The sequence below is a fragment of the Triticum urartu genome, chromosome 7A (genome assembly GCF_056163025.1).
Source record: "Triticum urartu cultivar PI428250 chromosome 7A, HENAU_Tu73, whole genome shotgun sequence".
NCBI lineage: Eukaryota > Viridiplantae > Streptophyta > Magnoliopsida > Poales > Poaceae > Triticum > Triticum urartu.
Genome location: NC_141879.1, coordinates 9,491,748 through 9,508,053, shown reverse-complemented (window position 1 = coordinate 9,508,053; position 16,306 = coordinate 9,491,748). Strand labels below are relative to the sequence as shown.

General features: G+C 44.4%; 1 protein-coding gene across 3 annotated transcripts in view; it reads right to left on the bottom strand.

The window, feature by feature from the left end:
• LOC147956847 (cysteine-rich receptor-like protein kinase 44) overlaps positions 1-14,238 on the bottom strand; it is a 32,803-nt gene extending 18,565 nt beyond the window's left edge. The window contains exons 1-10 of one of the 3 annotated variants that reach the window (XM_087534692.1): positions 14,000-14,238; positions 13,781-13,856; positions 13,614-13,706; positions 13,115-13,373; positions 12,784-13,012; positions 12,554-12,704; positions 12,122-12,412; positions 11,773-12,031; positions 11,052-11,107; positions 10,765-10,950 (exon numbers count right to left, since the gene is read on the bottom strand). In XM_087534692.1, coding sequence (XP_087390818.1) covers positions 10,765-10,950; positions 11,052-11,107; positions 11,773-12,031; positions 12,122-12,412; positions 12,554-12,704; positions 12,784-13,012; positions 13,115-13,373; positions 13,614-13,676 — 1,494 coding nt within the window. In that variant the 5' untranslated portion in view covers positions 13,677-13,706; positions 13,781-13,856; positions 14,000-14,238. The other 2 variants (XM_087534690.1, XM_087534691.1) reach the window with 2 other exon arrangements.
• Positions 14,239-16,306: the final 2,068 nt, after the last annotated feature.

Sequence of the window (16,306 nt, the reverse complement as noted above, 5' to 3'; positions counted from 1 at the left end):
TCATGGCATAGTTTGTTCAAATGATCTCATATTGTGCACAAGAGTGCATATTGTAATGGCAAACATTGTTGTCTAAGGAAGTTTTCATTTTCGTTGGACGAAAAAACCATTTTCCATTTTTCGAGTGCCCGAAAGGAGGTTTTTTTGTGAAGGAACTACCAAATAATTGTTGCAAAATTGGACCAAATCATTTTTATAAAATACTAGGACATATTTAATGCACAATTTACAAAATGGTTGGGTGTAAATTTTTTTGATCCACCTCTCGTGAAAAAGACAAATTTCTGCCGATTCAGTTGGAAGCGGGTCAAATTTGAACTGCAGCTGCCTCATAGTTTGCTATTTATTTTTTCCAAAAATCATTTCTAGTTACATAAGGACCTATTTAATCATAAATACATGGTTTGGTGGCGATACGTCGAGGTTTGGGCGGTGGCCGAGGGCCCCAACTCTAGTGCGCGTAAACTCGCATGCCCGTCGCGTGGTCACCGTGTGACCGTAATGTTGCCATGTGTTCTGGGAAGACTAGGCATGTCTAGTGGGTTGGGCACTCCCCAGGTTGGTGCTAGGAAGAAAATTACAACATAAGATTCTCACGAGGAGACCGATCGATGCTCAAACATGAATTAGCAGCCAAGTGTTTGATTAGCGGTACGGGAAATGTACATGGCCAATGGGCGTGAGTTTTGGCTGAGGATGATCATCTACTAAGGAGAATGTCTTCACAATTTTTTAGCTCAAAAGGAGGATCCTAGGTGGTACTTGCTTTGCAAAGGACCACGCTGGACAAAAATATGAATGTTGAAGCTGGGCTCAAAATAATGAATGGAGTAAGTTGAAATTTTGTGGAGGATGGTTATTTGGGCATAGGTAAGCATTGTAGAAAATTCATACCATTTGGACATGCCAAAGTAGTACTTCCTTCACAATGCTCTTCTATGGACAGAAACTTGGGAAAACTAGTGAGAGAGATTGGATGAATGAAATGAGCTCAAAATTGGTGTAGGTAAGTTACTTAGGTATGGTCATGCGCTGGTAAATTTTCAGATCATTTGGGTAAGCCTAGCTAGTACTTACTTCACAAAGCTTCTCTAGGGGTAGAAACTTTGGAAATTTCCCGAGAAAGATTTACTAGGAAAATTGAGCTGAATATTACCATGTGGCAATGATTTGGGTATGGAAGAGTGCCCGAAAAGTTTGAGGGTAATAGGAGGGGTCTATATAACACTTGCTTTGCAACGAGCCAATTTGGCCATAAAATATAAATTGAACCTGGGCTCACATAGATGATTTGACTGAGCTGCAATTTGGAGGAGGGTGATAATTTGGGCATATGAAGGAACTGTATAAATTTCATGTCATTTAGAGATATAAAAAAGGTACTTCCTTCACAATGCTTCTAGGTGGACAAAAACTTTGGAAATTTCCCGAGGAAGATTTGCTAGGCAAATGGAGCTGAATTTTGTCATGCGGTAATGATTTGGATAGGAAAGAGTGCCCAAAAATTCCAAGGGCAATCAAGAATATATAAATAGCACTTCCTTCATAAAGTGTTGTTGTGAACAGAATAGGAAAATGAATATTGTTGAATTAGTTTTGAACTAGGCAAGGAAGGATTTTTACATATTTGATGAAGATATGCCCCAAAGAATTTATGAGATTTTTTTTGGAATTTTGGGAATGATAGAAATATAGGTTGCTTCACAACCTAGGGCAAAAACTGCCACATGGACATGACACATAGGCAAAACTGATGAGATAGCGCCTAGTCATCACAACCCACCACAATCTACAAGGCTATGACCATCTATATTGGTCATTAACAACTAGAAATAAGGCAGCGGACTAGCACTGTTTGCTTTGTGACCATTTCGTGTAAGGAAATTACGACCTTTCTGACCAAAATGGTCGCAATGGTTTAGGGTTTGGAGCCCCCTGAACAGCTTTTGACCAATTGGTCTAAAATGGTCATAAATTTATGACCAATTCTTCGAGGGTCACTGACAGAAGGTCATAAGTTGACATATTTCTTGTAGTGCATCCCCGGGGCCTGACTATGGGCGCTCCTCCCCATGACACCATCACAATACCGCACCCAGCCGCCCTGGACACCGGCACATGCCGCCGGCTCCCCCTGCGTTCTGGTGCTATTATGCTGGCATAGGTTACATCGTGTGTCTACCCCCGCTATATATGAGAGGCCTAGAATACAAGTGTCCTACTTGGACACGACTCCATATCCTATTTAAACACAATACAACTACAAGTCCAACTGTAACCTACCTTGTACACTATATTCGACGCAACTCCATCAAACTCCACCTTGGCGAATATACTCCACCACCCTGGATTTGTTCATGCGTCAAACTTTCATGTACATTAGACTTGAGCTTATCCCATGAGTACCGCTGCTACTTCAAAGACTCCATATGACTCCACCTGCAACTTGTAGTCCCTTCTTTTCTTGCCATGGTCAACACTCGAGCAAAATTAAGTTCTTTGTTACTCTAGTTTGTGCTCCAACTTCCAGAGTATTCATCCACGACATCACACACCGATCACTGACCTGCGTGAAAGTGAACAACTCACATATTGGGTGTCACACATAAGAGTTACCTGAACTCAACATCACCGCTCTTTTCTTGACCGTCTGTCTGAAATTTGAAGGAATTTCACCATTGCTTGTAGTCATCCTGAGTCAAATTCGCAGTTGTCTCATCACATGTATGACCGCCAGAGGCCTGGCCCGTCTCCATCCCCCGTGCATGCCGCACGCCTTGCTGCTATTACCGCGTTGAGCCTCCGCTGTCCCGATCGAGTCTCAAGGGTCGCAAACCCACACCACTCAACACCCACTGCAGAGTACCACCGATCATCGCCGACCGATGACGAGTTTCATGCTTCCATCAGACTACTAGGCTCCAGTCCAAATTGCATGTCACTCGCTTTTCCCAGCTGAATAGGCTTCGACTCTCTGTCGACTTACGCCGTAGCCCCTCAATCCAGCTCCACCTTCAACATGACTCCATGGTGGTTGTACGTGCCACCCCGCGCCCCGTTGACTCCAAGCTCCATGTGTACATCACCTTGAATCAACCCCGCGCCATAGTCTTGTCGAAGCCACACAAGCCTCGGGCCTACGCCACGTGTTTCCACGCCCAGAAGTCGGTCACCATCAGCATCACGCTCATATGTCATCGTCGCCGATCCCGCACCGTCTTCTGTACCAATTGACTCATGTCGATCCGTCAGACCGCCTAGTCCGACCCAGTCGAACTCATTCGACTGTATGACACACTCAAGGCTCTCAAACCGTCTTCCGCGAATTTTCATCCATCACATGACAATTCCACCTTAGCTGTCACGACTTCCTGCAACTCCTTCAAGCATCTCTGTCACGCCAATTGAACTTTTCACGATGCAATAATACATGAAGCAAACCCGTTGTCACCTCCTAGTACTAATAGCAATTTAACCAAACAATTTTGGCCTTCACGTGGTGTAGCTCCAAGGCTCAATCTCCAATGCTGGTTGTTGCTTTGTCAATGTCCCTGCTAGCTTCAACGGATACGTATCCATGAATGTTTCTCCGCCGATTGGGTCTGCCATGTGTCTTTTTTTGTCAAACAAATCTCTTGACTCGATCGGATCTGCACCGCAGTCGTTCCATGCAGCATGCCAATTGCCTAGCTAGCTTTTTCGTGCGTGGCCGCGTGTACCTGCCAGCCCCGCCTGGGCCAGCCCGTACTGTGTGCGCGCCTACTTCGCACGCGCTGCCTAGGGTTGTCGCTACGTCAGCTGCCAACCAACCGATCGCGATCCTTCCACCGCGACGCTTCCAATATTCGCCGACGACCGCGGTATATGATAACTTTCACGGAAAAACTTGCTTCTGATCCGAGCAGTAGCTTTGGCCGAAGACTGATTCTTCCGCACTCGATGAACTCAACGGCAATCTTCCTCTGAATCAATAATCCACAGCCTCCGAACAATCTAGCTCTGATACCACTTGTTAGAATAAATTCGAGGCATACCGTTGATCATCCGAGGACCAAACAATCACACGAGCACAACATCGAGATTTGTTAACGAGGTTCACCGATATGGCTACATCCCCGGGGCCTGACTATGGGCGCTCCTCCCCATGACACCGTCACAATACCGCACCCGGTCGCCCTGGACACCGGCACATGCCGCCGGCTTACCCCGCGTTCCGGTGCTATTATGTTGGCATAGGTTACATCGTGTGTCTACCCCCGCTATATATGAGAGGCCTAGGATACAAGTGTCCTACTTGGACACGACTCCATATCCTATCTAAACACAATACAACTACAAGTCCAAATGTAACCTACCTTGTACACTATATTCGACACAACTCCAACAAGATGCTCTAGAGAGTTATTATTGTTCAATGAGAACTATATATGTATGAACTTTATGTATTTATTTTTTCAGTAGTAACATTTGATCACTACTGTACTTTGGTTTTAATGTGATGATAAACTTCTATTAATTTGGTCACTTCTCTATTCATGATATTCTGTAATGGTTTTTGACACACTTAATTATATATAATGCACGCAGATGAACCGGCAATGGATGTACGGTGACAGACGCACCTCCGAGTACATTAAGGGCGTTCATAATTTTCTCGAAGTGGCTGAGGCAAACAAGTAGAATAGTTTTATGTGTTGTCCAGCCCTAGATGTGGGAATACGAAGTCTTACTCTAACTGGAAAATCCTTCACACCCACCTGCTTGAGAAGGGTTTCATGCCACACTATAATGTTTGGACCAATCACGGAGAAAGATGAGTTATGATGGAAGACAATGAAAAAGAAGAGGCTGATGACAACTATGTGCCCCCTGAATACGGTGATGCTACAACGGGGGAAGCTGAAGATCAAGAGGAACCAGACGATGTGCTCGATGATGATTTTTGCTGGATCATTGTTGATGCAAAGTGACAATGCGAGAGTGAAAAGGAGAGTTGAAGTTCGATCACATGTTAGAGGATCACAAAAAAGGGTTGTACCCAAATTACGAAGATGGCAACACAAAGCTCGGTACCATCCTAGAATTGCTGCAGTAGAAGGCAGACAATGGTGTATCTGACAATGGATTTCAGAAGCTACTGAAAATCTGCCGCCGACGTCGTCAGGCTGCTCCACCTCACCGTCGCCGCCACCGCCGCCCTCGACGCAATCTGCCCCGACGCCGGCGACGCTTCCCCGCGCCCCTGCCCGCCCCGACGTGCCCTAGCTGACGCGCCCGTGCCCTCGCCCTCGCCACGCGCGTGCGTACCCTCCTGAGCCCACCGTCCTCGTCGCCGCGCTCCCCCCCCCCTCCACAGTGAGCCCCCCTTCCCAATGTCCCCTGCTCCCCGTCGCCGCTGCTCCATGTTCGCCGGCGGGCAGCACCATGCTCTGTTTTTTCATGCATATGTGTATATGTTCATGTATATATGTTTTTTCATGTATATGTGTATACGTTCATGTATATGTTCATGTATGAGATGAGATAGATAGATAAATTTTCATGTGTATATGTTCATGTATGAGATGTATATGTTCACTTTTGTATACAAACTTCGTTGTTTTTCATATGTATGAAAATGTAGAGTGAAAACGAAAACAAACGTATAAGAAAAAACAAAGGATAAAAATGAAGAAGGAAAAGAAAACCGCCCGGCCCGGCCACCACCGCATTTTCCACCGAGTCCATGTCGCACCAAGTACCCGCGGCGAAGCAAGTATTTTTTGAAGGTAGTTTTTTTGTTAAATGAAAATTTGGGCATCGACTCTATCATCAAGTTGGCATCGGCTCTATCTATCAACAAGGCCAAGGGAGCACCCCGGCCCCCTATCATCGTGTTGGCATCGGCTCCCCGAGAGCTTTCCAACGGATCCAAAATCGTCTCAATCGGAGCTCTTGTGCTCAAGTAACTTCGACATGAGGGGGGACATCGATCAACCCCCTCTCGCCTGGCCAACTCTCCGGACCGGGACTGAAAATGTGTTATCAAGGCCACCCCAAACCCTAGAAGAGTTGTCGAGGCCACCCAATTTCACCAAGTTAAAAGAGCATTGTCGAGGCCACCCCAAACCCTAGAAGCATTGTCGAGGCCACCCCAAACCCTAGAAGCGTTATCAAGGCCACCCCAAACCCTAGAAGCGTCGTTGATCTATTGTTGCCGGCATAGGTCAATGGGGGAGAATGTATGGATAGTTTGATCTCATGCATAGCGTTTATTTTTTGCAAAGTGTCCTCTCCTATGAGAAAGAGTGTTGTCGATCTCCTACCCCCTGCCGCCCCTACCCGATAAACTCTCAAGACCACCCAAACCCTAGAAGAGAAAGAGCGTTGTTGGGGATATAATCCGCGATGGAGGTGATGCCTTGTCGTTTCTCAACGACACCGATGGTCAGGAAGGAGATGATGAAGGCTCCGGTAATCCAACAATGGAGGAGGAAGGAGATCATGACGGCTCCGGTGACCGAATGGCGGAGGAAGAAGGAGATCATGATGACAGCTCCGGTGATCGAACGGAGGAGGGAGCTGTTGCAAAGTCCGGCGAGGTATATATATTTATTAAGCTTGTGTTGATTAATTGATGCATTAATTGTTTTGGTATGTACATATATTAACGCTTCTTTCTTCTTTTATAGCCCTCCGGATCAAGCCAAACTTCCATAAAGATACGAGGCCCAAAGAAAAGGTTGCGCCAGGATGAAAGGTTCACGATCACAGAAATCGCGGACGATGGCCAACCCAATTGAACCCAAGCGGACCAAATTAAGATGCATTTGTTGGTCAATGCGGAGCGATTGTTAGGGACAGCATCCCGATCAGCGTCCAGCAATGGAATAAGAGTAAGGACGACCCTGAAGTTTCTTATGTCTAGGATAGACAGAAATATGATCTTTGGACCTCGCTGAAGGCAAATTTCACCCTACAGTCAAGGCGTGTGCTCTTAAAAAGATGGAAGGTCTATTCAGGAATTGGAAGAAAGAGTTGAGCACAAAGTTTGTCAATAAAGGGAAGACTCCAAAATTCACTGGCCGTTATGAGAAGATAAGAGATCACTGGCCCGCATTTGTGGCCTACAAGAATTCGGAGAAGGGTAAGAAATGGTCAGAGACAAACAAGAAAAATGCTGCAAAGAAGAAGAATCACCATCACACGGGTCAGGTGGCTACTACAAAGCCCGGCCGTTGTGGGACAAAGCTGAGCAAGACCTGCTTGCTAAAGGGGTCCAACCAGCAACATTGAACTGGCCAGACCGTTCAAGGACTTGGTTCTTCGGGGTTGGGGGGACTTTGGACCTAGAAACAGGGGAGTGTCGTTGGACGGACGAGCAACTTGCAATACCCATCAAGAAGCTTCAGGATTATATCACCGCAGCGCAGGAAGGGACGTTCATTCAAGACAGAGAGAAGGACGAGCTGACCGAGGCCCTCATGAATCCTGAGCACCCTAGACAAACACGAGGCACACCAGGCTCCGTTCCGTGGGTGGTTGGGTTTCCCGACGCAGGCGGTTACAGAAGCTGAGAGAGAAAGAGGAAAGCGGAGCTGAGCAAAATGCAGAAGCTCAATGCAAGAATAGCGAAGCTAGAGGAACTTGCAGTTGCCGGCCAACCATCTCAGCGGCACAAACCTACTCCACCATCTCAGCGGAGAAGCAGCGTGGCTTCCACGGAGCTCGTTCAGCCTGATTTCACGGCTCCTCGCTACCCCATGGAAACTATCACGGAGGCCTAACATTGCGAGCTTATGATGAAATGGCAGAACCTGACTTTGAAGGCGGGTGTCGGCTCTGTTGCACCTCCTCAAGCTGACGGAACTTTTCACTGCCATCCGATTCCACATGGCTATACTGTTGTGACGGTGGATGAAATAATGGAGGGATTTGAGGAGCTAGAGCTTGACCACCCTACAGGTGAAGGGGAGAATCAGTTGGTTTATGCCTTGAGAAGTACATGTCTATGGAGGAAGGAGCACATCAAGCTTCCAAACTGGACGCCTCCTCCTCCTCCTCCTCCTCCTCCTCCTCCGGCGAGTGATCACGGCACTCCGCCTCCTTCGGCGTGTGAGGGCACTCCACCTCCTCCAATGTGTCGCAGCACTCCGCCTCCTCCGAAGTGTCAGCGGACTCCGCCGCGTCAGCAAAGGCGGAAGAGAGAAGCCGCCGCTCCGGCGGCTAGCAGTACAAGCAAAGTCGGGAAGCAATTAAAATATGGTCCAAGTCTCAAGGCTCTCAAGAAGTTACCATATGAGAAGACCGAGAAGGAAAAAGAGGAAATCTGTGCTGCCCAAGTGAGGGACTTTTTGCAAAGAAACCTCCACCTCCGAAGGAGATGCTAGACCCGGTGAAATTGAAGCACATTATTGATGCCCTGAAGTGACCACCACCGCCTTCGCCGGATTCCAACTATGTCCGCTGTCTTAAAAAGACATATGAAGATGCGCGGCGGTCGAGAAGTACTTCCAGTGATGCAAGGTTAGCAGAATGAAGAAGTGGGAAAAATTCCCCAGCTCGGTGAACAGGCGAACCAATCGTGCCCCCTGCTCAAGGCGTCTAGCGATATAGTCGCTAATCATCTCAGGATACTGCCCGGTACCAATCCTGCTGATTACCTGAGCGATGATGTAGAGTTTCAAATAATGGAGGTGGATGAATTCAGATACCAGTATAGGAAGCCTCTCGTCAAACCTGGTCGTCCTCCTCTAACAACGATGACGCGGAGATTGCATGAATTGTACATGAAAACCTGCAGCGAGTCTAGGAAGGATAGTTTGATGTTGAGAATTAAAGAGGAGCACGACCTCGTTGGAACTGAGCTGTTGCCTGTTGAATTTGTGGAGTTATTCCAGTTATACAATCAATTGGCCCTTGACAAACAACTCGTGACTTGCTACTGTCTGTAAGTACTACTTCTGTAATTAAGTCTCTATATATAGCTCAGCTCTTTCATTGCATGTATACATAATTATCCTCACTATATTATGCAGATTATGACATCGGGTTCATTAACCCAAATACCATAAATGAATGGTCGGTTAAAAACAAAGACACAAATACCGAGGACAACTTGCTACAATCGTTGCTTAAAAATTAAAACAAAGAGAAAATACTCTTTCCTTACAACTTCAAGTGAGTGTTACTGTCTTGTGCATATTCGGTTTCCCTTACTCGAGGTTATAGTGATGTAATTGATGAGTTATATGCATGCATGAGAAGCTTCCACTTTATTCTGCTAGAGATAAAGCTTGACCCGGAAGTAGTAACTGTCTTAGACTCGAGACGGAAAGACCCCCATGACTATGCGGACATGACTGAAATGCTCCAGAAGTAAGTTCAATCGATCATTATCGCACCATATCGAAAACTTTGGTCATTTCCTAATATCAAGTAATTATTTTCTTTGTCCGGCAGGGTTTGGAAAGAGTTCACCGGAATTGTTCCGGGACTACCGAGGGAGCTGTGATTTACACACCCGAAAGTAAGTACTACTAGCTAGTTCCGCGCATCTCTTATTGATTCTAGTTTCATCAATACCATTTATCATGCTTGATTATCAGTTTGATTGAACTCTATTTCTCATAAAGTGCTTGTGGCAGGAAGCTGAGAATGATTTTTGTGGATACTACGTTTGCGAGTTCATCTACAACGCGACCTCTCAGCGGGGCCACTCTGACAAACAATATCAAGTACGTAAACAATACTATTCACAATTTTATTTTATTAGCATCATTTATGTTGAGTTTCATTCATATATATGTATTGACCCCCTTCTTTAAATTATATCTGGCAGATGCAGGATGAACTCCTACCGCATGATCGCATACGAGCAATTCAAGAGGAATTGGCGGGATTCTTTCTTGACCACGTCATACATAAAGCCGGAGAATACCATGTGAAAATTGATATAGACTTTAGATGTTAGGGATTGTAAGAGATCTTATATTGTTGTTCGACCAATCTCTTGGAGAAAGAGAGGCCACTTCTCTCTGTATATGTTCATGACGATCTTGTGTACTTAATGGTCCCTTCACTTGCTTACTAGCTAGCGTGTTGAGTTCTCTCTATACGTATAGTAGCTAGTGTCGACCAAGCACAGAGATAAAGAGAGGTCACTTCTCTCTATTAGCTAGCTAACACAATATGATACCCCTAAATTAACCCTCCAAAACCCCTAACCCACCCCCTTTAAAAAAAACCCAGCTCCTGCCAGCTACTGACGTGTGGATGCCTTTTGGTCCCGGTTGGTCTTACCAACCGGGACTAAAGGTCCTCCTGCCTGGGTGGCCCGAAGCAGCCACGTGGATCCCCTTCTGTCCCGGTTTGTAAGCGAACCGACACTAAAGGTTTTGGGCTTTAGTCCCGACTCTTTAGTCCCGGTTCTGGAACCGGGGCTAAAGGGCCTCTGGAACCGAGATAAATGGGCCGTTTTCTACTTGTGTCTACAGGGACCTGCTACGCGCTGGAAAATGTAGCTCGGGAGATCCTCAATAACACAGTCATGAAGAATATTGTATTTTGGCAAAACAAATACCAACAAAATCCTACATCTTTTTTTTTAGAAAATTTGATATTATTAGGTTACTACTAGTTTCGTTTAAAATTCCTACCAGCGCAAAGCGCATGTTTACTATTACATGTTATGGCAGGGAACATACGAATTAAAGTAGGATGATGAAAGTCATAAGGCCAGTCATGATGAAAAAGTGATGGTCCGTGGGTTTAGAGAATACGTACCTGACCTACTGGTGAACTTCTAGCAATACCAATGTTACTTAGTTCATTAACAATTGTCGCTATTGCAGGTCTTCGCTTTCGGTCGTCCTCCACACATTTTAACGCTATTTCGATGCATGTCCTCACTTCTTCAGTTACATGGGACGACATTGTTGCCTGAAGCCTCACTCTCCATTTTTCACGTACCTGCATAATTGAAACATAATACGAGAAGAGGCAACAGGGGTAAGGGGCAATAAAATATTTGTGGAATAATGTTTTCCATGATATCGTTTCCCTTCCCTTAAATGTTTAATAAATTCTCTTGGAGGGGTGTGTGGGCAATTGAAGTAGCCCTCCTTTCCTGCCATTATTTGAATGATTATGACCCCGAGACTATATATGTCAAACTTCGGACTGATTTTTTGTTTGTCGATGTATTCCGGTGGCATGTATCCACTGCATTTCATCAAACAATTATTTTTCTAGAAGCTCGAGAAAGAAGTTCATTGATCATTTCTGAGTTATTAGTTTACCGTGTTCTTTGGATTCTGTCATATAGGTTTGTGTTGAATCAAAGAGTCTTGACAAACCAAAATCACCAATTTTTGCCTCCATGTCCTTATCCAACAAAATATTAGCAGGTTTTATGTCCAAATGGTAAATTGGATTATCAGCACTATGAAGGTAATGTAGACCCTCACAAATTCCTTTTATTATTTTATAACATTTGTTCCAATCAAGTCTGCAAGGTTCAGCTGTAGAAATAAATAAGACGTATATTAGTACCACTAGGTAAATAAATGTATATTAGTATTATTAAGTATGTTTTCTCCAAAAGATAGTACACCGTACCGCCCCAATTTCGCATCATCTTCCTCAACCATAACCTCTATAACCTAGCCCAATCGTGAATCATGTGTACGCATACAAGGGTGAGTAAATAAACCATGTCCCTCACCCTGTAGTACATTATGTACTAGAAATTTTAAATTCAATTTAATTAATGCAGGTGGAGCAGAATCATACCAGAAAGTTGATTGTCAAGGCTTCCACCCTGCATGTGTTCAAAACAAATCGCTCTTTCTACTACACTAGCAGAAACATGTTTTCCTTCGTGCTCAACAAATATTTGTGATGTATGGTGGCAGTATCCAACTAACCGTACAATATTTTTGTGTTGCACCCTCATTAGATTATTATCCTCATTCTTAAATTGCTCATCTTCAATCCATAACATTTGATGAAGTTTCTTAACAGCAATCTCTTCTCCATTGTCCAACAATCCCTGTTAAAAATCACAATTTTTATGGCATGTCATTCTTGTAGTTAACGGCAAGGCTCATATGAAAGTTAGAGGATGAAGTAATAACCATACCTTGTAAACAATTCCATATCCACCATGACCAATTATATTCTTCTTGGAAAAACCATTTGTAATATGTTTTAAGAAATCAAATGCAAACTCCTCTGTCTTGTATAGCTCACCTATAGATGAGCACTCAACTATATCAATCTTATTCAGTCTTTGTATGATCTCATTTATAGTAGGCCTCTTCACTCGATTGAACTCCACACAGCTTAGAGCTATTTCGATGCATGTTCTAACTTCGTGTGAAGTATGCTTGGATATTGTGCCTTGCATCCTATCTACCCAGAATTCATAGACCTGCAGAATTGAAACACAATTCCTTGGCAATGCATGACTAGATGTATAGCATAACCTTTTTTTTTTGCAGGGAATGTATAGCACAACCTAATTAATATTAGTGAAAATGGTTATATTTCATTATATAGTTATTTTCCTTACAGGCTCAATAAACTCTTCAGGAGGAATATCTGCACATTTCGGATAGCTTTCCTTCCCTGCCATTATTTGCAAGATTATAACGCCCAGACTGAATACATCAAACTTTGGTGTGATTTGCCGTTTACTGATGTATTCTGGTGGCATGTATAAACTGCGTAGTACAACAAGAATTCATTTTCTCAAAAAGTTCATCAAAGAATTTAATTATTTCCCATATGTGTTAAACATACCTTGTTCGCATAACTTCTGATGTGTTGAAGGTTTCCGTTGTATCCAAGAATCCAGAGAAACCAAAACCTCCAATTTTGGGCATCATTTCGTTATCCAGCAAAATCTTTGTAGGTTTTAATTCCAGATGGTAAATAGGATACTCGAATCCTTTGTGAAGGTAATGTAAACCCTCGCAGATACCCTTAATTATTTTGTAACATGTGTGCCAAACAAGCGCACATGGTTCATCTATAGAAGTAAACAAAATGTGCATTACGAGGATGTAAAGTTTAGGGATCATTAATTGTTCATGCCTGCAAAAATGATAATGTAAGTAGAGCATAATCATACTAGAAAGATGCTTGTCAAGGGTTCCTCCCTCCAAGTATTCCGAGCATAAATATATTTCTTCTACTCTGGCAGAAACATGCTTTCCATTGTGCTCAAGAAGCACCTGTGCTGTATGATGGCAGTAACCAACCAACGGTATGGTATTTTGATGTTTGACCCTCAAAAGATTACTAAACTCGCTTTTGAATTCCTCGTCATCAAGAACCGGCATGGGATGAAGCTTCTTCACAGCAATGCATTCACCATTGTCCTGTACTCCCTGTTAAAAAATATCTATTAAGTCACTTTATGCTAACCAATAGTGTTGTTAATTTGTTAAGCATTTAATATTATGGATGATAGAAACTAATGGATCAAGACTGTTCTTCTCCTCTGCCACCTCTAGATCTCAGGTAAGCTAATTGTAAGAAATTACATGCATGCATCAGTACTGCTCTGGATTGCAACCAGTATGACGAGAAAATACTGGCAATTGGACAGAACTGTTGTTGCGAGTTACAGCTGAAATTTTAACAGGCGGCAAAGATGGGCTCATCTCCGCCGATGACCGTGATCCTTCCATCCTTCATGTCCGCACCGATCATTTCGATACCTGAGGCCCGTTGTTGTTCACGTCAGAAACGAATTCAGGAACAAAACTGGAAAGAAGAGAAGTAGTAATAGTACCATAGAGAACGGAGACTGCTTTTATCGCCTTCTGCTTCTGTCGGTCGTCCTTCATCTCGACCATCAACACGATCTTCTGCAATCGTCATACAACAAAAACGAGATGAGCAAAATCTGTAATCCTCAGAGAACAAACGAGGAAGCAACGGGGGCCTGCAAATCAGCATCTATCGGGCATGCAACATCTACAGATCAGCAAGAGTTCTCAGCTATAATCACCTTCATCGCGGGATTCGCGGCCATCAAACCAACGCCAATGGAGGTAGATAGATTTGAGAGAGAGGAAAGTGGAAGCCAAAACAGATCTGAGCCGACTGGAAGAGGACTACGAGGAGTCAATTATTGGCGTCGAAAATATCTTGCTGCCGGGCCTGCGAGGAGACTAGTGTTTCCGTGGCCTGTGCTGTGCTACGTGATCTTTTCCGAGGTGGACGCTAGGCGCCGGTCGACCTGCGTAGCGAGCCCACCAGTCATATATGGGGCTATTAGTAAGCGCCGCTATAGCTTTTTAAGCAGGGTACCGTTAAATGATAATATTCATGTATAATAGTTAGCTAATAGCCAAAAAATGCCAACGATGACCGATCATCATGGTGGACCGTTTCAAAATACAATTTTCCACAAAGCAAAAAAATTCGAATTTTTTTGGTGAACAAACATACGCATATTATGCTATTGGGCCTGGATTTTATTTTTTTGTACAGCCTACAAATCACAACATTTTCAAACGAATTTTGCACACGTTCATGCGGAACACATATATGTTTCCACGGATTTTTTTATTTTTTTTAAACTTTTAAATAGGCTTTTTGATTTTTTTTAAAAATATCATCCAGCATGATGGCCGAGCACCAAAAGTCCGCACTCGCTAATAGCCGGCTATACAGACCCGGACCCACGTGTATAGTCAGTGGCGGAACTAGCCCACTAGGGCAGGGTGGGCCAACAGTGCAATTGTACATATAATTTTCATTTTCCTTTTAATTTTTAGTTTTTTCCCTATAGTATAAAGCCCATTTTCCAATGTTAGGGTGGGTCGTGGTCCACCCTGTCCACCCTCTACCTCCGCCACTATGTATAGTGGTGCACCAGCAACCCGGATGTGCGTGGGTTGCTTGATGTGCTGATCCAGTCTGACAAGTGGCCGTATCGTGATTCACAGGACATCGATCCGTTCTACTCCCTCCGTTCCTAAATATAAGTCTTTCAAGAGATTCCAATAAGTGACTATATACAAATCAAAATGAGTGAATCTACACTTTAAAATATGTCTACATACATCCGTATGTTGTAGTCCATTTGAAATGTCTAAAAAGACTTATATTTAGAAACGGAGGGACTACACTGCATTTTTTTATGAACACGACGCTCATCTCCTCCACCTGTTGCCAACAGCCATGTCTCACCACTTCGTCGCTTCCTCCGCCATCTCCTCTGACGTCAGCAAGTCCGCCGCCACTGGTTCCTCCACAAACGTATTTTTATGAACAATTTTGCTAAGTCGACTTCGTTATGTCCCAGTCGATGCTATGGGCCTTTGATGTTGCATGGAGATTTGTATAAAAAATTTATTTTCAGTTTTTTTCATTTTCTTCTTGTATAGTATATCATTTGACTAAGACTTGGTAGTTTTTTTTTTTGCGAATAAGACGTGTATTAATCAAGGATCCAGTGAATTACAATTCACTTTACACAAGTCCACAACCTGTGAGGGACCAGAGCCCAACCAAACTACTGTTCTACCTTCAATTCTTGCAAATTTAGCTAAATAATCGCTAACCACATTTTGATTACGATTTATATGAAATAAACTAGTTGCATGAAGGGACATCAAGTGTTTAATCCCATTCACCAAGGAGGCAAATATAGACCTGTCCGTGTCTTTGTCCTTAACCATATTCACCGCCACTACGGAATCCATTTCCACACAAATTGGCAGCTCCAATCGCTGGATAGCAAGAGAAATACCCTCCATGCAAGCACATAGTTCGGCCTCAAGTGCATCTCGGCAGGAGAAGAGCACCCTGCGAGAAGAGAAAATATTTTTTCCAAGACAATCACGTAGAACCATGCTAAGTCTTAGTCGACTAAGACTTAGCCACAACCTTTTATGAACACAACGCTCTTCTCCTCCACCCATTGCAGCGACTTAGTCGAGTCGCGTGGGGACATGCAGAACACGGAAGAAGAGCCAGTGGACGACGCAGTGGTCGACCATGACCCACTCGGGATCGCGACGGCGAGGAGCGGTTGGGGCGACGAGGTGGTCGCCAACGCCAAACATGCCGACGATGGTGAAGAAGAAGCGCCGCCACTGGCTGTAGTTGCCGGCGTGCAGGTCCAGGGTGATGGGGACGTGATGACGAATATCGATCGTCTGCAGCACCGAGGATGGAAATGCGCCAGGGGCCAGCGAAGGCGGGGCAACGACCGGAGCCGCGCCCGCAGCGTCAGCGAGGGCAGTGTGGAGAACGCCGGCGGTGTGCGGCGCATCATCGTCAGAGGAGTGGGGAGAGGTGAGAGGAT